This window comes from Camelus dromedarius, chromosome 8 (assembly GCF_036321535.1).
Source record: "Camelus dromedarius isolate mCamDro1 chromosome 8, mCamDro1.pat, whole genome shotgun sequence".
Taxonomy (NCBI): Eukaryota; Metazoa; Chordata; class Mammalia; order Artiodactyla; family Camelidae; genus Camelus; species Camelus dromedarius.
Window position 1 is genome coordinate 35,216,764 of NC_087443.1, and position 23,494 is coordinate 35,240,257.

The 23,494-nt window shown below is 34.6% G+C and overlaps 2 protein-coding genes across 12 annotated transcripts in view; one reads left to right on the forward strand and one right to left on the reverse strand.

Annotated features, from left to right (window-relative positions):
* HERC4 (HECT and RLD domain containing E3 ubiquitin protein ligase 4) overlaps nt 1–23,357 on the forward strand; it is a 142,569-nt gene extending 119,212 nt beyond the window's left edge. For 4 of the 8 annotated variants that reach the window (XM_031461208.2, XM_031461209.2, XM_031461211.2 and 1 more), the window contains 2 exons: nt 1,199–1,301; nt 2,192–2,862. In XM_031461208.2, coding sequence (XP_031317068.1) covers nt 1,199–1,301; nt 2,192–2,400 — 312 coding nt within the window. In that variant the 3' untranslated portion in view covers nt 2,401–2,862. Of the gene's footprint in view, nt 1–1,198; nt 1,302–2,191; nt 3,462–4,060; nt 9,685–10,266 lie in introns of those variants that run through there. The other 4 variants (XR_010381941.1, XR_010381942.1, XR_010381943.1 and 1 more) reach the window with 4 other exon arrangements.
* SIRT1 (sirtuin 1) overlaps nt 2,192–23,494 on the reverse strand; it is a 60,444-nt gene continuing 39,141 nt past the window's right edge. For 3 of the 4 annotated variants that reach the window (XM_064488124.1, XM_031461214.2, XM_064488125.1), the window contains 5 exons: nt 14,269–14,416; nt 13,509–13,588; nt 12,343–12,529; nt 10,171–10,728; nt 2,192–8,137 (listed from right to left, as the gene is read on the reverse strand). In XM_064488124.1, the coding sequence (XP_064344194.1) occupies nt 7,791–8,137; nt 10,171–10,728; nt 12,343–12,529; nt 13,509–13,588; nt 14,269–14,416 (1,320 nt within the window). In that variant the 3' untranslated portion in view covers nt 2,192–7,790. Of the gene's footprint in view, nt 8,138–10,170; nt 10,729–12,342; nt 12,530–13,508; nt 13,589–14,268; nt 14,417–14,952; nt 15,078–23,494 lie in introns of those variants that run through there. The other variant, XM_064488126.1, reaches the window with a different exon arrangement.

Below are 23,494 nucleotides of genomic sequence, written 5' to 3' on the forward strand. Positions count from 1 at the left end.
AGTTAAGGCCAACTATGGCTGTATTTTAAAGAATACAGTGTAGACTTAAGTCCTCTTTCCTTCCTACCTCCCTTTTCTCTTAGTGCTAATATTTTTTAAAGGGGAAGTGTATTGCTTCTGTTGTTACAAATTACCCCAAAGCATAGTGACTTAAAGATAACAGTGAGGGAAAGGGTATATCTCAAGCGGTAGAGCACATGCTTAGCATGCATAAGTTCCTGGGTTCAATTCCGAGTACCTCCTCTAAGAATATAAATAAATAAACATTACCTCACCCCCGCCCCAAGAAAAAAGGATAACTGAATATTCATTGTCTCACAGTTTCTGTGGGTCAGGAATTCAGGAGTGGTTTAGCTTGGGTGGTTTTAGCTCAGCAGTCTCTCATGAGGTTGCAGTCAAAATATTGACTGGTGCTTTTACTCATCTGAAGACTTGATTAAGGATAGAATTTCTTTGCCAAGATGGCTCACTTATGTGGCTGTTGGCTAGAGGCCTCAGAGTCTCACCTTGAGGACCTCTCCATAGAGCTGTTTGAGTGTCCTTATGAAATGGTAGCTGGCTGACCCCAGAGTGAGTGATCAAGAGGAGGCTAAAGCCACAGAAGTTTTTATGATCTAATCTCAAAATGATGTATTCTCATATCTGCAGTAGGTTAAAGGTCAGGCCTATTCAACGTGGGAAGGGTCTACATAAGTGCATGAATAGCAGGAGGCAGAGATCCTTGGGGGCCATTTGGAAACTACCACAGTGTTGCTCTTAGAACGTTTTTCTTTTTTTCAAGGGAAGATAGAGTAACAACTAGTTTGACTTCTATTCATCAATTCAGGATAAAAGAAAATTTTATAATTATCACAGATAATTAATTCCATGTTGAACTTTAATCATCTGTTAACATTTTAGTAATTCTGGTTTAACCTTTAATGTTTACTTTTGAAGATGGCATTACAATCCTAATCATGTTCTTTGAAGTGGAGGGAAGAGATTTCTGCTGATTCATACATATTTTCTCCCCCTTTCCTTTCCCTGAAACTAGTAGTCTAAATTGCAAAATGCCTTGGAGGTAGAAGGTAATTGACAGAATCACATGACTTTCAAACTACTGGAAAATGTTAGCTTAATGTGCTAAGGAAGCCAATTTGTAAGATTCAAGACAAAACTAGTATCTTTTAATATTAATAAAAGATTATGCTGTTTTTAGAATACAGAATACAAAGGAGAGTACTGGGCAGAACATCCTACAATAAAAATGTTTTGGGAAGTATTTCATGAATTACCATTGGAAAAGAAAAAACAATTTTTGTGTAAGTATTTATAATTCTTTGTTTCATGAGAATGGAATCTAATTATTAAAGATTACTTGATTCACTTTGGTGAATAAGGTTTTTTTCTTACATTATTATTCCAAGATCCCGTTTTTAATTTTCAATTAGAATAATTTTTTTAAATCTGCATTTTATGTTACATGTGTTTTCTTATTTTGAAAGCTAAATTCAGTTTGCTTCCAAAATAGAATTGGTTCTTTCAAATGAAAACAAATTATAACACTGATTACAATAATTGTTGTAATTCCTTTTAGAATTCCTAAAAAGATCTCCAGTATAGCTCTTTTTTGTGTTCAGTCTTCATTTTCCTTTTCTCTCTTCTTCTGCATGAAATTTGTGTGGGAAACATAACTTTTCTATTCTAGGACTTCTGTTATTTATAATCTAATCTCTGTATGTATATTTTGCATATCATAAGGATGACAAGTCATTCTTAAGCGATTTGAGTTTTGGCTGCCCATTACAAATTTTATTTTTAAATGACAGAAACAAGAGAAATAGAAATCATCATTAAAACCATGTTTCGTATTTGACTCATAAACTAGTTCTATATGGCTATTCTTTTCCAAAAGAAGGGCTCCCAGAATGTTTTTGTCGGGGACAGTAGTCTTTCATTCCTCAAACATGTATTAAGCATCTCCTGGGTACTAATATTAAGATTACACTTTTAAAGAAAAACATTGTTTGGATGTGTAATTAGTATGTGTCTAAAAATCATGCTTGCACAGATTCTGGGGATAGGCTTCCACGTTAGAGCAAATGTTAACGGAAGGCTGTTTGCTGTGCTGACTGTGCTGCGCTTGGTGCTCTACACCAAGTTACTGTTGTTTTGATGAAAGTAGTTGGCTAAACAACTTTTTTCTTGGCAGTATTTTTGACAGGTAGTGATCGCATTCCTATTCTTGGTATGAAGAGTCTAATACTAGTCATCCAGTCAACAGGAGGTGGTGAGGAGTATCTCCCAGTTTCCCATACCTGTTTTAATCTTCTGGATCTTCCAAAATATACAGACAAAGAAACTCTACGCTCTAAACTGATCCAAGCTATTGATCACAATGAAGGCTTCAGTTTAATATAACTTTATAGTTATAATTATTCAGTTTATTGCAGAAGCATTAAACTAATTATTTGTGTTTTTTCTTGTGGTGATGAATTCAGCAAGGTGACAGAGGTACTATTATAATGCTTAACTTGCAAAATGTTCGATGCAGTGAGTATTCATGAAAGCCAACAAATATTAAAGGAAATAAACTGTGTTAATATTAAACTTATTGTACAGAACCATGGATTTTTTTTTGCCATCTTCCAATAAACATAGAAGTATTGTGAATACATTGAAGTTTTACTAACATGAATTTTAAGAGTTTGCATATTTCACAAATGATCTGGTGTGTGAGTGCATGGAAATGTTGCTTAATTTTTCTTCACTCACTGGGTGAAAAACCTTTGACTTTGGCCTGCAGTAGTCATTCAATTATTTTTTCATTTTGTAAATAATGTTAAGTTTTGTAATAAAATAGTTATGTTCTGATACCATACAGTTTCTATGGTTGTAATTGAACTGAATTGAACTGAACTGAACTGACTTTCAGGGCTTAAAAATTTAATGATTTTATTCTTACTCTAGATCTATAAAAGCAAAAAATTAGCATGGTGAAAACACGATCTTTGCTTTTTTGCTAGAATAAATGTCCTTGTGCAAATCTAAATTACAAATAGGAGTTATCTAAATAACTTGTAGTTCTTTCCTTTTGTGAATCTTGAGATGCTGTTGATAAATGGACAGTTATCGGAAAGCTTAATATTTAGTAATGGAAGAACTTTGTCGTACAGCTGCCAGGAATACAATCATTGGCTACTATGAGAACCAGTCACTGGGTTATAGCTTTTAAAACTACTGATGCTGCAGGTTGGTATTTAATCAGAATTTTCAGTGCTTTAGAACTTTCCTTGAATTTTAAGAAACAAATCTTAACAGTTTTATGGTGCTGATGCTTAGTTATCTCCGGTCATTAAATTGTAACAGTGAGTTGATGCAACACATGTGACTTTCTGCTATAATGCAAATATTTATTTTTTAAATTTATTTTAAAAATGCCGTGAAAATTGTTTAAATAATAAAGATTTATTGGTTTAATATTTAAACTTTCATTGGTTCTCATATAAGATTCAAAATTCAAAATAACATCTCAGGGAAGGTGTCTTAAATTTTGGATTGATTGTTCCCATTCCCATACAAATTCATCCATTTTTAGAGGTCTATAATTCTAGAATCTAAAACATCTCTGGAAAAAAATTTGCATATGTAATTTTGCAGCAAGACCTGACCTGAATTGAGGCTACTTACGGTATTAAGTGGGGCTAAATGGGACTATTCATACATTTTACTGTGGTAATGTTGATATTTGATTACTGTGTTTGATCTAGTGCTGCTTCAGGCTTCTATGGGGTGCCTCATGATGTGTGCTTAAAAAAGTCCTTAACATTCATAATTCCAAAATGCAAATGAGGCCAAGGGTTTTGGAGAAGGGATTGTGAACCTGTACTTCTCAGTAGTTTAATTTAAAAACTTCTGGCGAACCATAGCTGTTTTTTTAGATAGAAGACCTAATAATTTTTCACAAAGTATCATTTTTCCCAATGAAAATTCTTCCTTGTTTGTTTCCCTGCACATCCATTCCCTGAGGATAGTGATTGTTCACATCAAAAACAGGTAGATGCTTTTTTTTTTTTTTTAGTAACCTGTATGCTATGAAGCTCATCTGTGAAATAGCAGCCACTTTGGATTAATTCACATGGAGTTCGTTGAATAAGTATTTTAACAAGGGCTGACACCTTATCTGGGAACACAACAGTACAAGGCATAATTGTGGGTAAGTCTGATATTCTTTTCCTCCCTCTGTTGCTGCAGACATACAGTAGAATTAACAGCAGGGAGATTCATGGTAGGAAATTAAAATAATACCACTGAAGATTTTTGAAATTTCCATTTGCTTTTTAAGAAGTAACAAAAATATCGAGCTTTATAGTTGGCAGATACTGAGTTCACTAAATTATAAGGACCATGATTATTGAGTTGACTAACTTTTTAGAGTATTTGGCCTCCAGATAGGCCTAATATGTAAGAGCAACCTGTTTTTAGCCTCCCTGTCTTAAGTCAGTAGTAATTTTAACCAATAGCCATTGTTCAGACTGATTGAAAAGATAGTAGAACCAAGACATGTCTTTAAATTGGCATGAAATAAAACCAGAATGGAGTTTTTAAAACTGCATTCTAAGAGCCCCAGCCTTACATAGGGGCCCACTATCCATTAGGATTAATTTTTACTGACAGATTTTTTTTGCCTGCCTTACTGATTTTTACTGCATTTAAGTCTTTTGATTCAAAAAAGTCTTTTGATTTTGTAATATGCACATAGGGCAGTGTTCCCTGGGAAAACATGGTGAGTTCTCAGAAAGCAGGGGCAAATTAGCCTATTCTCAACTTCTTCCCAATCTCCAACCTCTTCTGAAGCCTCTAAAACTCCTGATGGTAGTTTTGTCCTTTCTGAGTAATTCACTTTCAGTAGCTTCCCATTCTTAAACTGGTAGTATTTCTAGAGATAAATTGGTTAGTCCCTGTTCCGTTAGTCCAGCCCCTGGGAATGATGCGTTAAGTGCAGAAGGGAACTCCCCCTATTCTTTTCCCTTCTCAATTCTTAACAGACTTTATCACCTGGGGCTACTTTTTAACACTATGCACAAGCCCCACTTTAGGCCAATTAAATGTTACCTCTTAGAGGCGATGCACAGGTTACTTGTACTTTCAAAAACTTCCCAAGTGACCATTTCTCCATATTTCTGCTAGCATCCTAGCTTTAATTTAAGGCCAACTTTGTTCATGTTTTAAGGAAGGGTAGAAGTTTTCATGTACATATACATACTTCTAGATTACAAGTGTAGGAGTGGAGACCTGTTTCAGCAGGTGGGTATATATCACCTTATGTACCACTAAGGGAGATGCTAATTAAACCATGTGCCATTAATTGCATCAGTGGAATGTACTATATAGTGCATTAACCAAAGGGAATAAAAATAGCACTGACTAGGTGGCTTTAATTAAATCAGGTCTTGCCAAGTATTTGACTACTTAAAATGACTACACACCCTCCTTTTTAGGATATGAACTACCTGACTTCTTTCCCATTTTGTGCATATAAGCAGTATCACTTCCTTATTTGTAATTGACTTCAAAAGTTTGTTGGGGAGGAAGGCAAGAGACCTGAGAGCAGGGCATTTTTTTTGAATAGCAGGTTTATAGGAGGTTATACCAAATGTCGTTTTTTTGTCCTCTCCTATTTAGCTTCAAAGTCTAAAGTTCACTAAAGTTCACTACAGTTGTGCCATTCTCTGCTGTCCCTCTACCCCCAAATCCTTTGTCTAATCTTTCCTTTCATATGGCAGAGTAGAATGAGGGAGAAAGGCAGGCAAGGCCTAAGGCCTCTGGCGTAGACTGATTGAAATACTAGTTTTGAATGTGTGGTGATGCACTGATTGCTACAACCAGCACTCTTCAGTGTTCAAGTACCGTTGTGCTGAGACTTACAAATTGAATAAGAAATGTTGTATTAGAAGAGAGCATCTAAGCCCTAAAGGCTGTACAAATTCTGCAGATTTTTAAAATTTTATACCTTAAACAATGTAAGTTAACAGGAAAAAAGTCAAATGACAATTTTAATAGACTTTAAAACAGTGTACAAGTATAAAACACTGGTTTTGTATTTCAAAAGTTGGAGGAAGATATCCAGTCATTAAACAGTCTACAAAACATATGCCAGTAGATTACATAAAAGACTATGTACAATATAAAAAGAGCTGAGAACAGTCTTCACTGTAAAAATAATTTAAAACAAAATTTTCAATTTAAAATATCATCTATAGCACAAACACACATCATGCAAATGGAAAACTAAATATACTGCATTCTTTAGTGTAGCCAAATAAATTCAGACTGAGACATCGTTTAGGTAGGGAAATGGCCATTCAGTAGAACTTTTTCTCTGGCAGTAATGGTCCTAGCTGGGTATTTTATACACTTAAAGAACAGCTATATTTCAAACTTTTTTTAAGTTGTAATAAATACTAAAGCAACATAGGAATACTTTATCTGGAAGTACTGTTGGGGAAAGGTCTGGGAAATAAATGCTCAATGTGCAATTTTATATAAAGTAGGAACTTTTTTGAAAGGCTAGAAGCTTCTGCAGCTGAGAGAGCTGTCTCTAGTTTTAAGGCAGGCTAAGCTTTTAAATAAAGACACGTCATAGGAACTAGTTTCATTAACTATCCTGCTATTACAAGTTACATCACGTTCATCTCCGTAATACTAGGCTAGTAGTTTGGTGTTTATTATAACAAATCCTCCCAACAGGAGACATGTACTTACTTTACTGGCGGAGTTATAATTAACATCTTACTACTTTGGAACTGTAATCAGGGACCTGTTGCTCTCATTAATGGAGGAGGGGTGCAACAGTCCAAAATACTACACTCCCCTTAGTTGAAGTATCATTATTATTGATTCATAAAGGCTTTGCAAATTCACATCTTGGCAGTTTAATACTTGTGGGAAAGAATCAATGCAAGTTCTACCACAGTGACAGGTATTTAAACAACAATGGCAAATATTCTCAAAACTAAGGGGACCCAGGCAGGCACTATTGTCTCTAAAGCAACTGAAGTATTTCCAAAGCATTTATTTGTTTTTTAGGTTAGTTTTATGAGCCAATATAGACATTACTACATGTCCACAGGAAGTACAAAAGCCATCTTCATTTGAACAATATCCCTAAAACTGTTAGCACCAAGTCTCACTTTAAAAAGCAAAGACAACCGAGTGCTCTCCCACATATTGTTGACTTCCTTCTAATCACATTGCATGTCATGAGATTTTTAAAAAGTTAGCTGCCACAAGTTTTGGAAAATGCCAGTGTTTAAAAATAGATAATTGTGCTAATAAAGAATCAAAAGTTTAGCAGAACAGAGATTTGAGGATTTCAAACCATTCAATATTAGAAAGAAAAGTGTGTAAATACCATTCTTTGGTCTAGATAAGCTGTTCCCTTTACATTAATTTAACATTCCAATGGCTTTTTGAAAACTTCAAAATGTTGAAACTCACTAGGCAAAAACAGAATTATACATACAGATGTATCATACAAATGAACCTTTAAAAGAAAATCTTGTCCAACAGCTAATTAAAGATACTTAGTACCTTTCTTAAATTAAAAAATAAAAAGAGTTAGTGTTTGTATAAGCACAGAAATAAGGAAGTTAAAAATTACCCCACAGGGAAAAAAAAAAGTCTGTTTTACCAGTCTATAAATATTACACCTTTCTGGTTTCATTGCTCTAGAGTTCACAAGTAAACATTCATTTTAACATGCTAAAGTTCCTAATGCTGGTGGAACAATTCCTGTACCTGGACAATTATTACGATTTGTTTGATGGATAGTTAATGCCTGCTGCTTCCTGTTTCATGGATATAGTAGCTTCATTGGATATAGCTTCATTAACTGCCTCTTGATCACCTCCATCAGCTCCAAATCCAGTTCCTCCAGCTCTCTCATTACCATCAGCATCATCTTCCAAACCATTGTAAAATTCTTCAATCTCACTTTCATCCTCCATGGGTTCTTCTAAACTTGGACTCTGGCATGTTCCACTATCACTGTTACTGCCACAAGAACTAGAGGATAAGACGTCATCTTCAGAGTCTGAATATACCTCAGCGCCATGGAAAATGTAACGGTTTGGTGGTAAAAACAGATATTGATTACCTAAAATACAGTAATAAAAATAGGTTATTTCCAGGTTTCTAAGACTAACTTGGCCTGACCAGGCTGTCTGGAATAAGCTTAGGTTCTAGTTCTTTTACCTAAGTATCATTAGTAGAGGCTATTACAGAGTTTCTCAAAGGCAAGCTATAGACTACCTCATTCCTGGCTGCGGATCTTAGTTCTGCCACTCACCATCTCTGTAAATTTTGAGTTCTCTCTGCGACTAAACTTCCTCAGCTGGAAAATGAAGTAATTTTCACAACCCTATGAGGTAAGTATGAATAAATGTAGAGAGTCACGTTCAATGAAGTTTAGTTAACGAACTCCTTGAACAGATCTGATGAGATGAAATTAAGTATCCAGCCCACCACACAGAAGGGCCTACCACACACCCTCTGAATTGGAATCTTGCTTTTATGAGTCTTATACACATTTCATTTAAGTGTGAGAAGCAATGATATTGACCTTTCCCAACATCTGTATCCTGTACCTGTCTGTTTTTGCCCTCTTGGCAACCATCAAGACATTTAAAATTTACTTCCTATTATTATATGCTCCAACTTTCTCCTTTTCAGACTTGACCTCACAACAAAAATAATAGCAATAACAGCTAAAAATGTTAAGTTTTACACTCTATATCAGTTATCTTTTTAAATGCTCACAATGCTATGGGAGAGGTAGATGTGAATTAACTCAGTCTAATTCCAAAGCCTGTATCTTTAAAGGTCTAAATTGGTAGAGTAAAACCAAGGCGTAATACCAAAGACACTGCTCTAGGTCTAATCTTTCTTTCCTGGGGCAGAGTTTTATATATTTGACTCATCTGTCACAAAGATAGCCAATGAATATCCCCAGTAGGTACTCTTGCGTATGATAGAAACTTCCTTTACCGGATACAGTCAACAGTAATTTTTCTGTTTCTGACTCTTGCCACATTTGCAAATATTCTATGCAAGTATTTTTCTAGTTTCCCCCACAAAAGACATCTCCTACTTATCTATAGTTCAAGACCCAAGTCAGAACTTAGGTTTTTAGAAAACCTTCTATAACCCAGTCCCCTGGAAGTAGCATCTACCTTTTAAAATATCACCAACTTCTTCATTCACCTATTTTTGTAATTATACACAAACATCAGTAGCTTGATCAAGGTCTCCAGAACTTGCTACACTGCCTACTATGGAAAAGGCCCAAACATTTATTCAGCTGAACTGAAATTTATTTACAGCAAATGATTAGAATACTTAATAATTTGTCCCAAATTTCTCAGTTTTTCACCACATATGGTAAATGGAATGGGACTTAATATTTTAAGCTGTACACTATTGCTGCATCTAAGTTAATGAACCCACATTACTGCTTTAATTAAATTAGGATTTTTCACCATAGATACTACTTGGACATAAGGGTTTCAAAAAGTAGGAAGTGATTTCACCTATGTTAATACTAACTGGTAAAGACTTTCCATGTGTCAAAACAGGGCAGTTGCTATTTCTGATACTCCGGAGGAGTCAGATGTTTTTTGGATCTGAGACAACACAACATAATGGGTAAGAGAACCTGGAATCCAACCTGGTTCATCCACACCCTAAGTTGTTACCTTGCATAGGGTACTTATCCTCTTTCTATGCTCCTCAGTTTCCCACCTGTACCAGATAAGTAATAGATTCTACCTCATGAGATTAAAATCAAAATAAAATGCCACTGACCCAAATCTCAATTGGTTCTACCACTTAAAGCTCTCACCAGACAATGACAGAACATTCAGTATTTCCTAATTTAATGCTTACCTTCTCCTTCCCTAAAGAAACACAAGGTGCAAAGCATACTTTAACACACCATTTCTTCCCCATATTACAAAAGATACCCATTTATTTTCCTCTAGCTTAAATTTTCAACTCCACAGTTTCTCTAAACACAATTGTTACATTTAGCTGCATAAAATTACCGTAAATAACCTGCCAAAATTCCTCATTTCTTGAAAATATTTTGTTACCATAATTATACCTTCAAAATGGTTCAACAGCCTTTCTTACCATCAAGCCGTTTACTAATCTGCTCCTTTACAAGTCTAGCTGGCCAGCATTTTCTCACTGTTTCAGCAACTGAAGTTCTCTCATTTTTCTCCCCAGTACTGGAGACAACATTCTTCAAATCCGGATTCTCCATCTGTTCATTAACACTTTCAATGCTCCTAGAAGTCTGTACTTCCTGTAATTTTTCTTCTACACCGTCTTTCGATTCAGACACACCTGGGTCATCAACATTGTTTGTTGCTTGGTTTAAAAGAGTGACAATCACTGAAGAATCTGGTGGTGGAGTTCTTTCTGGTGAACTAGAGTCTTCTGAAATATTGAGAGGTGTGGGTGGCAACTCTGACAAATGAGCCAACTCTTTTTGTGGTCGTGGAGGTTTTTCAGTAATTTCTGAAAGCTTTACAGGGTTGCAGCAAAGTTTGGCATATTCACCACCTAACCTATGACACAATTCATTAATAATGACATCACAGTCTCCAAGAAGCTCTACATCAAAATGCAGGTGAGGCAAAGGTTCCCTATTAATTAATATCTGAGGCACTTCATGGGGTATGGAACCTAAAAGTAGAGTGAAAAAGTAAGTTAGAGAAAGGAAGGGAGGCGCCCTAATAAAGGCACAACAAATACACTACATAAAAATCTAACATGCTCCCGATATGAAAAAAAACCTGCCACTAATACATAACCAAGCTATTACATATCATCAAGCTATCAAGTAAACAGATGAACAGTTAAACATCTTTCAGAATTTCAGTTTCTGCTCCTGTCACCTATTTGCTTGCCTCTGAGTAATCATCTTTTCCATTCTGTACCTCAATTCCTTGTGTGTATAATGGGGATAATAACTACTTTTCCACAAGCTCGCAGGGAGGATTCAGTGAGTTAATACAAAGAGTTCTTGGCACAAAGGAGGTGATAGTTATTCTGAATGGCTCCCAATATAAAATGTAAAACTTCATACAAGTCTACTTTCCACTATCATACACCAGTGTCTTACTTGTTTTAAAAAAAGAACCTTTGCCTATCACTATTATACTACCCCACAGAAAACTTAACACTTCTCTGCCTTTAAAGAGGAAAAAAAAAAACTCAAAAAATAAAAAAGCTTATACATTAAATTTTCAAATTCTGTTTAAAAACTGTCCTATATTCTACTTTGATAAAATTTCACAGCTATTTAGGGAAGATCGAATTAAACTGCTAAAACCACTACATGTCAGGTAGGAAACATGCTGAATTGGAGACATAACTCCTTGTTTCTTCCAGTGGTTGACCCTGGCTGCCTATTTGCTGGTGTAGGAGTCTAATTTAATTCTCTAGTTAAGGGTTTGATATTCTCTGCTTTCTTTCTTCCCTCACTTTTTAGGGCACAACTAATCTACTGAAATCAGTCTCTCTATCTTCCTTTCCCTGTTTGCTCACTGAGGGAGGGAAAAGAAGTACAGGAGCACGGGTTAAAGAAATATTCCTGAGAGCATCAGGGATTCAAATTGAGCATTTTTATATGCACAAACACCCTTATGGGTAGAGCTGATCTACATACAATGATTATGACAAGGCATTGTTATTTTTACAAAAACAAACCAAACGTTGTGAACTCTGAAATTCTATCTTACATGAGTACATTACACACCTATCAAGCTATACATTTGAATTTACTGGACCAAAAATCAATTAAATTTGAAAGATCAAATTAAGATTAAAAACACAGATTTTTTTATTTTACTGTTTCCTAACTGTATATAACTTAGTTGATGTTAACTTCTGCCACATTAAAAACACATTCCATTGAAAAGTTTAGGTTGAACTGTTTCCCATTGTCTTAAGTTTTATATACAGTACAATTTTATATTTACTTCTGTTTTGAAAGTAGTATCACCCACCTAAACCCCAATGAAATGTGAGATAAACCAATCTTCATGAACAAGAATGTCACCTAAAGAAAAATAGTTTGACTCTTCACCACTCTAACAAGATTTTTTTTTTTTTTTAATGGAGGTACTGGGGATTAAACCCAGGACCTCAAGCATGCTAAGCCCATATTCTACCACTGAGCTATTTCCCTTTCCCCCTTTAACAAGAAACAGCAAGATCACTGGGGTCTACTCTACAGACCCACAACCCATGGCAATATATACAGAAATGGTTCTCTAAAAACCATCACCAACTTACTTGGAATTAGTGCTACTGGTCTTACTTTCAGGGAAGACCCAATAACAATGAGAAGATCAACTTCATCTTTGTCATACTTCATGGCTCTGTGAAACTGTTCTGGTAAATTTTCACCGAAAAAGACAATCTCTGGTTTCATGATAGCAAGTGGCTCATCAGCTGGGCACCTAGGACATCGAGGAACCACCTGCATGTTCCAGATTTTGGATGAGGTGGGAAAGAGAAGGCCCAAGTTAGAAATAGTCAACATTTCCACACTTCCCAAGAATGCATTTCAAAATTATCAAAGAAAATAGAAAAGCTGCGGATAAACAGCAGGGAAAACTGGGTAAAACCTAAACAACATCAACTATCAATGACCCATTAATTTGTTAACATAAAGTGAAATACAATTTTGCTATTATCTGTGCTATTATATCTGTATAGACCTACATCTGATATTCAATAGTTTGTTATATATTAAAAGGAAAAACCAGCATATGTATATACGTACGTACACACACAACTAATCCTTTAAAAAATAAGTTTGTAAAATACAGTGATGCCATCCTTCTCTAATAATTATACATGATTAACTAGATGTGTGACTAACCACAAGGAATTTATTTCTGGATGTTGTTTATTCTCTGCCATATTTTCCTGTAAATTTTTTTCGCAGCGTACAATACTTTGTACAAAATACTTCATGCAGGAATTTTTTTAAATTTTAAGGGAGGAGGGTATAGCTCAAGTGGTAGAGCTGGATTCAATCCCCAGTACCTCCTCTAAAATTAAATGATTAAACCTAATTAATAATAAATCTTCAAAAACCGTAATATAAATTTTTTTTAAATTTTAAATCACAACTCATTTAAGATTCTGAATCTGACAGGCACTAAAAGGGAGAGTAAGGAGAAAAACTAAACTAAATAAAACCCCAACTTATGATCTGGGTTTTTATTTTAGGCTTATATATGAAGTAACCAATTTAATCATTTGAGAGAGAGCATGGATCAATGTTTTCAATTTAAGGTATTGAAAGGTTTTTGTGTATTTCACTGGAATTCCCAATGGTAACTAATACTGACTTCCTGAATGTTTCTGTACTACATACTTTCAGGGGAAAAAAAAAAGATTGAGGCAAAAGAAACAGATCAGAGACATGCACAATTCCTAAAATAAATTACCTGATTAAAAATATCTCCCCGTACAGCTTCACAGTCAACTTTGTATTTACAAATTAGGCAAGATGCTGTTGCAAAGGAACCTAAAAACAACCAATATATATGCTTTTATTAAAGGAATTTTCCATTTCTTAAACATACCACGAAAGTTATAATATAAATTTGACACCAAAAAGTTAGAGAATTTAAAAATTCTAAGGCCTTCACAAGAGAGACATTGATATATTGATGCTTCCTAAAGCTACTCTTTTTAATAAACCAACTCCTCCAGGACTAGAACTGCAGATTTTGAAGGTTACTGTTATATTACCTTAGCTTAAGAGCTGTGTTTTAAAGACAGTTTAGATACATAAGAAAATGGTTGTGTATTCATACTTGTTTTAGATCAAGTCTTCAAATTTCTGAATCCTGTACATCTGAACTACCCAGTAGTTTCTTTTGGTTTCCTAAAGATGCCATTTTTTTTCATCCATAGCTACTTTTGTAATCCAAAGAGATTATTTAAAAGAATGTAATGTTATGCAACTGCTGCTACATCTTTTGAAATACAAAAGCACGTTACGTTTGATGTTTTGTACAGTTAACTGTCAAGGCCAGTACTTTCTGATTTCCTTTTTTTGGGCTCTACTCATCAACAATTAATCATAAAATATGATTAAATAATAAGGCTTAATCTCCATTCCTGGATGGCAGCCTACTTTCTAATTCTATTTTTTTCTACAAAACTAGTAAATAAATAATAGCAATTCTGAAGTTTACTGACCATGACACTGAATTATCCTTTGGATTCCTGCAACCTGTTCCAGTGTATCAATGTTCTGAGTATAGTTGCGAAGAAGTTTTCCTTCCTTATCTGACAAGGCTATGAATTTGTGACAGAGAGATGGTTGGAACTGTCCAGGATATATTTCCTAGATAATGCAAAAAGCAGAAAAAAAGATAAAAAGAAATAAGGGTAACAGATGTCATACATTTAGGTTTAACCAAAACAAACAGACAAAAAAAAATACCAGTGATAATTCCCTGTGTGTAAGTTATTTAAAAAACAATATATGAGCATCTCAAAGCATCTAGATGGATGCAACACACACCTACCAAAGGACTGTTGCTGTAATATGTATAAAACTCAGCAATTAGTGAACTTGGCCCCTTGAAAAGGATAAAGTCAACCCATAAACATCTCTTAAAAATGTTAATAGATATTTTAGTAAAAGTCAGAAGAAATACACACCTTAATATATATCTAAGTTTTGTTGGCTGCAAATTCAGATTTTTTTTTAAAGGAAAAAAGGGGGAAAGTTTAAACTGAAAGATATCAAAGGTATGGTGACTTCTTTTTTAAAACTAAAAAAAGGCACTGTCAACATAGTATTAAAATTTTTTGATTCATCATTCATTATAAATATCAACCTGTTGGAAGTTTAAAGCTAAAGTTTTAATTCCTTACCAAAATTGTTTTCCTTCCACTGCACAGGCACATACTGGTATAGTATAGAGTTGCTCATGAATGCTGAGTTGCTGGATTTTGTGTGTGTGTTTTTCCCCCCAAATAATGCTTCAATGCTGTTTCTTCTTTAAAAACAAAGAATTCAGATATACACATGGCAAAAAGATCAGAGAAAAAGTATCAATTTTGGTCCTCTCAACTTTTGACAGTGTTTTTTCTTCTATTAAATTTCATTTAGTAAGTGACTCTGGCAAAGGAAGTTTCTTCTCTACTTTTTTCTTTGAAGTAGCAGTTCTGACGACTTCCTCACCATTCATTACAGCCTCAGCCTCTAACCTATTACAGTGCTAGCAAAAAACTCGACACAACCATATGTCCATCACTAGGGGACTGGTTGTAGAAATGGTACATCCATAATAGTGGAGTATGCAGCCATTAAAATGAATGCAGGAGGACTAGATACACTGACCTGAAAGATAGCCCACGACAACGTGAAAAAAAGTTGGTCAGCAGTGTGTACAGTTTTGGTTTTTTATTGTTATTAAGCAAAAATGGAAACTATAATGCAAAGTATATAGATAGGTTCATTTAAACATCAACTCAGGAAGGATACAAATAAGCTATAAAACAGGCAAGGGAACTGTCCCTTCTGATGTCATACAGAAAAAGTTTAATAGATTCTACACAACTTTTAACTTTTAATCTACTTAATATTTCAAGTTTAAAAAAACTATCTACAGGGATATCCTTTAAGTGAAAAATAAGCAGATCTCTTAACTATCACATACATGCCCATATGCTGCTGAAAATGTTATACAAAACCCAAAATTCTGCCTCCCATTCAAATTTTTATCATGAATTTCATAAACAACACTGTGATTTAATAAAGTGCATATAGAAAGAAGTAACAAGTGAAGAGTTTATCAAAGCTGATGTTTATAGAAAACTGAAAGCCACATTATGTTCTGGACTATTGGGTTGTGCTCTAGTAACCAATGCTTTCCCCCCCAGGATGCTTTGTTCTATTACATTTACATTTAGAGGATTAAACACCATAATACCTTATTAAACCTCCCTCTGGAAATAGCTGTCAGAGTATTTTAACAAATATTAGAGTATGTTGGGCAACAGGATCTAAGGAAAATGCTAATAGCATGCCAGAAGCACCACAAATGGCTGACTACCTCCAGAGCAACACTGGGCAGCATGAGTATTAAGACTCCACCCTTCTGGAATGAACTTTTTTGTGCTTTATCATCTCCCACCCTTTTTCAAAGGGGAAAGTAAGAAGCACAAAGACCTGTAGGAACACTAGATTCAACTCTACACTCCAGCTTCCCTTCGCGTCTTACCCATTAACAGTTCAGGATGAGAGGGAGGGTATAACTCAGTGGTAGAGTGTGTGGTCAGCATGCACGAAGTTCTGGGTTCAATCCCCAGTACCTCCATATAAATAAGTAAATAAAACCTAATTATACCCTCCTCCAAAAATTTTATTTTGTTAATTCAGGATAATTTAGCCCTTAAATTTACAAATCAATTCCTATAGTTGGGAATAATTTATAAAGGATTTTTTTTTATTTTACAAGCCAACACTTTATGTGTTAGAACCTAAGTGAATCGAAACTTATGTTTTCTGTTAAATATGCAGTGGACCATGTCTGAATCATTAAATTTGAATACTATGTTCAAATTAAGGGATATAATCTTAAATAATGGGGGGAAAAAAACTGTACTCAGGAAGGACTGTTACATAGAAACTAGTCCTAAATCAGACTCTTTTAACAAGAGAAGTTTACTAAAAACTAATAGCTGAGATACAACTTTCAGATATGGAACTGTGACATGCTAATTACTGTTCTAAGCAAGACAGGCCATCCCAAATCTGAACATCCTTAAGCCCTATTAAGGAACCAATCATGTGGGCTGGACCACTGTTATTGCCATAGGGATCCTTTTAGAACAGAGTGGAAGCAGAGCCCAGACCAAAGGCTCAAAATGCTATTAAAATTAATAACAAGTTGCTTTCACACAGCTGTGTCCAGAAACATGCAAACAATCCAGTAACTGGCCATAGGCAACCAATGTGGCCAAAACTAAAGCTCAGATCTACCTGCCATAATTAGTTTTCATGTAGAAATAATGGGCTTTCTCCAGAGACACTCCGCTTGCTTTCTTAAAATTCCAGCAAAAGGTAGGCATGTTAATTGCAGCCCCTTGAAACTAAAAAGACTCATCACAAGTCTGATGCTACTATTTGTTAAGTAATAAGGAGAGTTGTTAAACTAGAACCTAGTGAGGAGAGAAACAGCTCAACTGGTAGAACACATGCTTAGCATGTATGAGGTCCTGGGTGAAAGAAAGAAAAGAAAAAGGAAATAAAAGACAAAAGGAAAGGAAAGAAAAAGGAAACTAGAACCTAAATTCTCCATGTTAAGTCCAACTGATTGATCTTGGTAAGGAAAATCCTGATAATCCCTGGTCCTGTTACATTCATTCCACAAAACCACAGACTGTTCAATCTTACCTAACCAATATTTACAAATTAAAGTTAGTCACCTGACAAATTAACTACTTTTTTCCCCCTTAAAAGTCTGGTTTCCTGAGGAACTCAAGGTTCAGCAAACTTTACCCATACCGGGGCACCAGATAGTAAATATTTAAGATTTTGGGCTGAGGCTCTAGTCTGCAGCCCCTATACTAACCTAACACAAGAAAATTTCAATTAGTCAAGCTATTCATTACCACTTAATGCACCAGGCGTAACAGAAGCACTTTATAATAACGCTGTAGACTGGGCTGAGGACTGAGTTTTTACATTTTCAAAGAACTGTAAAGGAAAAGAACAGTTTGACAGAGCTCCCATGTTGTCCACAAAGCAGGTTACATTTACTACCTGGCCATTTACAGAAAAGGTCTGCTGACCCTCCTGTAAACATATAAATCCCATTTTGCCAATGAAAAAATGAAAGTACATTAAGTCACTTGCCAGTAGTCATATGAGCCAGTAAGTAGCATAGCTATCACTCAAACCCAGTTGTGATGCCAAAGTGCAGCTCTTAACCACTATGTAATACTAATACTGCCTTTTCGATTTTTAATCCCTCAACCGCATGTTTCCTATTTTTCTTTCAGGCTAAGTACCATTTCTATAAGGTTTTGCAAATCAGTCTAGTAAGACTAATCTAGCCTACTAAGTATTTCATTTTGCACATCTTCATGGGATTACTGGAGGCTGGAATTCCAATCACCCTCTTAACATAAAAACATTTGACAATATGTAAAGTTCCCACAAATCACTGAGAAAGAAAAGCATCTCAATGGAAAAAAATGCGAAGAAGAATCAGATGATTCAAAGATATACATATGGCCAGTAGTACAAAGCAGTCATCTACACTAATAAACAAAATAGAACACACTAATATGAGAAGATGCAGGGGGGAGGGTATAGCTCAAGTGGTAGAGTGCATGCTTAGCATGCACGAGGTCCTGGGTTCAATCCCCAGTGCCTCTTCTAAAATTAATTAAAAAATAAACTTAATTACCTCCCTCCTCCGCCAAAAAAATTTTTTTAATTAAAAAAGATGCTGATTTTTTTATTGTAACGATAGTTTTAATTGCTTTAAAAATAACTAAATATCCACTAACAAGAGACTGATTAACACTGTAGTACAACTACAAAAAAAAAAAAAAAAACAACTGTGCAGCCTTTTCTTTAAAATGAGGCATATCTAAGTGCCATTATGAAACTATTTCCAACAATATTAAGTGGGAAAAAAAGCAACGGAGACAAAAGGGTGTTGGTAATTCTGTAGGTAATCATTTTTAAAGTATTATTAGTTTATACTGTATTGCACAGGGAACTATATTCAATATCTTGTAGTAACTTATGGTGAAAGAATATGAAAACAAATACAGGTATTATGTTCCTATATGACTGAAGTATTGTGCTGTACACCAGAAATTGACACATTGTAAACTGACTATACTTCAATAAAAATATATTTTAAAAAAAGTATTATGAGAAACTTACAATACCTCTTGCCCTACACACACAAACAAACGGGTTTACTCATTTTTCCTAGGACACATTTTACCATGGTAACCTTTGAGAAAGATAAGAGGTAGGGAAGCCTGAAGGGAGAGACCAAATGACATCTGTATGTTAATTTTTTTAAACCATATACATAACACATACACTAACACATACACACACAATTTCTGAAAAATACTTTAATGCTAATAATGTATTATGGAGACTTTTTTTGTGGGCGAGAGGGCAGGGGCATGCTAAATCAGCTTTCTTACACACTTCCGATGGGAGTATATTTAATTCTACCTTTCCAGGTAGCAGTAAGGTAAAACAAATCAAGACCCTGAGCAGCAAGCAACATTGCTTTTTGGAAAGATTTTAAGAAAATCAGAAACATACCAGAAAGAACAATCATAGCAGTATTATTGGTAATAACAGAAAGTAGGAAACATCCAAAATGAACAATTGCAGGATTAATTACAGTAGGCCATTATAAAGTATTCAAGTATCTGACAGAAAGTTTATCAAATTAAAATACTGTAAATTGTAAAGCAGTAGGTAAAAGAGCCCATATTTATAAAGAAAATATACATCCAGCTATAATACTGTATTTATACACTTGGTTTTAACATACTGTATTCAGGTACATGGGTCTCTTTTTGGCGGGGAGCATGGGGGTAGGTTATGTTATATTTTTTGATGTAATGAAGTAATGAGCTGGTTTTTAGATTTCTTAACTTTATAACTATATAATCTGATATGTTTGCCAATTATCAATAAAGTATTTATGGAATGAATATATTTTTGGAATTAAGTTCTTAAGAACTCAGTTCATATTTCTCCCTTTTTCTTGAATTTTAATTTTAGGGAGAAGAATATTCACTATAGTCAATATGGGATAGCAACTACACTCTTTGAACACAGTCCTTTAAAAAAAAAAATCATTTTATAATCCTCAGTTTCACCTTCAATGACTTGTACTAAAACGACTCATTTTTATCATCATCAATGAATTGTTTTAGACTCCTGAGAACCATGACCACAACTCATTATCAATTTAAGCCCGCATTATGCAAGAGGATAATGGTTCAGAACAGGAAAGTATGTTGGCTTTAATTGTTCTTGTGTAGAAGAATTCAAAGTGGTACCACAGGTAGGCACACTGTTTTAATACAGTGGGGCTCAAACAGGGAGCAATTTTGCAGGGGACATTTGGCAACATCGGGAGACATTTTTGATTGTCAAGACTAGGGGTGAGGGGGCTAAAGGCATTTAGTGGGAGGCCACTGGTTGCTGCTAAATATCCTACAATGCACAGAAGAGCTACTCACAGCAAAGAATTATCCATCCCCAAAATGTCAACAGTTGAGAAACTGCTCTAATGAACCAGTAACTCTTTCACATACTTCTCCATTACTTAGAATTTCTAGTCTAAGTGAAATCGAAGTTTCTTCTCAATAATTATAGTCATCTGTAGAAACTTTCTTTCCAATATGCCTAAATTCACAATATTCCCTGTTTTCACGGCTTTGTAGTAAATTCATTTTCTCTCATAATTAGCAAAATAACCACTTTCATAACTTTCTCCCTAGTACAGCACCTGATAGAAAATTTGAGCTGAGTATTTTACTCATGTATTATTTTAAGAATCTAGTAAAACTTATCAACACTTACCATACCCTCCCCCATCCAACATTTTTGGATACTATCTTTCATTCTTTGTCCTTACTTGTCCTTCACCATTTTCGTAGGTATTCATTTTCTGACCCAAAATAACTCAGTCCTTCTTACCTATTACTATTAATTTTAAGCGCTACTTCAGCAACTAGAAACACTCTTTTAGGCAGTTCCTAATGTGAGAATTGAAGTATAATATCCTATTTGAGTGGCAGTTTCAAAGATTATTTAGCTCTTACCAGAACTTAAATGAAAACTCAGAAAGCAATCAAGCAAAATTAAATTTACATAAAGACAGTAAAATGCTGCACTTTATAAATGATTGAATTGAATTACTTTTTCACTTTATTAACTAATAAAAACATGCAAATTCTTAAAACTTTCATAGAAAATTAAACATGCTGTCCCTCCAAACTCTTCTCCCAGGTAGTATAAAATTTGTACACAGTAGCTAATACTGTAACACATTATCATTGAGCCATTTTTACTGAGATACTTTATTTTCTCTTATGCACTGTCTAGATTCTATTATATGCATTTATAATTTGTCTTTGTCAGAGTAATTAATTGCTTCTACAGATTCTTACATGTCAAAATTAGTTTAAGCTAAAAATGAATACCCATTAGACAACTAAGGTTACAATCTTTCTCACCTTGCTATTTCTATTCTCTGTTACCCCATTTTTCCAAGTGTCAGGCTACAACTTTTACCAGGCAATTTAGTACATACTTAAGTGATAGGGAAAAAAGCTGACAATCTAGTCTGGGCAACATGGTTTATGTTTCCTCTCAGAACACAGAATTTACAGCAAAAATCCAGTAGCGTTATGTTAGTGCACTACTGAATCAAACTCACAGAATGAGATATAAAATCAAAGTAATTCCTAGTCGCTTAATGGTCTCCTTAAAGTGTTCATTTCTGCCCCCTAGAGCCAGTGTTCTAGGTCCAGTTCAAGAAAACTAAGTGCTGTTTTACTGGTCTTCAAAGTTATGCAATAGTAGCACCACTGACATCGGTATGTTAAAAACAGTAAATCATCAAATATTCGTATTCTTGTAATGAAGAAAAGCAAAAAAGAACTAACTTTATGTTATTTATTCAATTCAGTGTGAGCCAGCTGTTTCTTCTAAAGGCTACATAGTGATGACCATCAAAGTTCAAAATTTTTATAAGTTTCAAGTTGATTATTAGAAAGATTAAAATTTCTTAGTAGCCTGAAATTTCTGAAATTTAGTTTTCAGTTTTAGCAAGCAAATCATATCCAAGAAATTTTAATATAATTTCCCCATCTTACTCTAAATTCCTACTTATAAGCACATTTACATGAAAAAAATTACTTCTTTAATTATTCAATCAAGCTAAATTAATGCCATGTATTCTGAATTAGCAGAGTTTTTCTTAAGTTAATTAAAATTCAGGTCCATTTAACTTTTAGACTCATTAAAAAATAAGCACTGATACAAAAGACCCTTTCAAATGTACTGAACTTAAGCAGTAATTCTGCAATTTCTTTCCATAAAACTAACGATAAAAGTTTTCTAATGTAAAATTTCTTGGGTATGGTATAATGTTAGCCCTCTGTATTTGCAGGTCCCAAATCCTCAGGTTCAACCAGCTGTGGATCAAAAATATTCAGGGGGAAGAAAAATTCCAAAAAGTTCTAAAAGCCAAAATTTGAATTTGCTGTGCCAGCAACTATTTACATCATACAGGCATACCTCAGAGACATTGTGGGTTTAGTTCCAGGCCATAGCAATACATAAGTTACATGCAAATACTATGCCATTTTCAAAGGAACTTGAGCATCCTCAGATTTTGGTACCTGAGGGGCCCTGGAAACAATCCCCCCACCTCAGAAACCAAGGGATGACCAAAATATCGAAATTGATACTCCAGAACAGAGCTGCCTAATAAAAACATAATGTGAGTCATGTATGTAATTTAAAATTTTCTAGTAACCACATTAAAAACATGAATTTTCATAATTTACAACCCAATACCGAAGTTAGTTTCAGGTGTACAATAAGGTGATTCAATTATACATATATATTCTTTTTCATATTTTTTCCATTATAAGTTACTATAAGATACTGAATATAGTTCCCTCTATTATACAGTAGGTCTTTGTTGTTTATCTATTTTATATATAGTAGTGTGTATCTGTTAATCCCAAACTCCTAATTTATGCCTCTCCCTCACCCCTTTCCCCTTTAGTAACCACAGTTTGTTTTCTGTGTCTGTGAGTGTATTTCTAGTTTGTAAATAAGTTCATTTGTATCATTTTCTTTTTGGATGCCACATATAAATGATAGCATATATTTGTCTTTGTCTGATTTACTGAAGTATTATTTCCACATGTAATATTTATTAATACACAATAAGTTCTATGGTATATTTTGTATGTTTTCCATACTAGGTTTCCCAAACCTGGTGCATCTTCCACACTTCCATAGTAATAGGTCAGTCCCCTTAAGCACTCAATAGCCCCAGGGGCTAGCGGCTTCTGAACGGAACAGAGCAGCTCCAGAGACTCCAGAGCAGATCAACCTCTACTGAAATGCAACCTAAGAATCTTCTCCACCTCTAATCACAAATTGTACAGGCATGTCCTCATGTGTTAAAACCTGGCTATTATAAAACATACCAAAGCATATGTTATTCTCCTTTTCTGATAAAAAATTTTCAAAATCAGAACAGTGGTGTTAACTCTTATATGATCTACTAACCTCTAAAAAAAACTTAAGACAATGTTAAGGCCAAATCCTTAATGACCTAAAATCCTAAAATGAAAAGCAAATGATAGTCCCTTCTTGGAAGAAGGGAATTCTGAA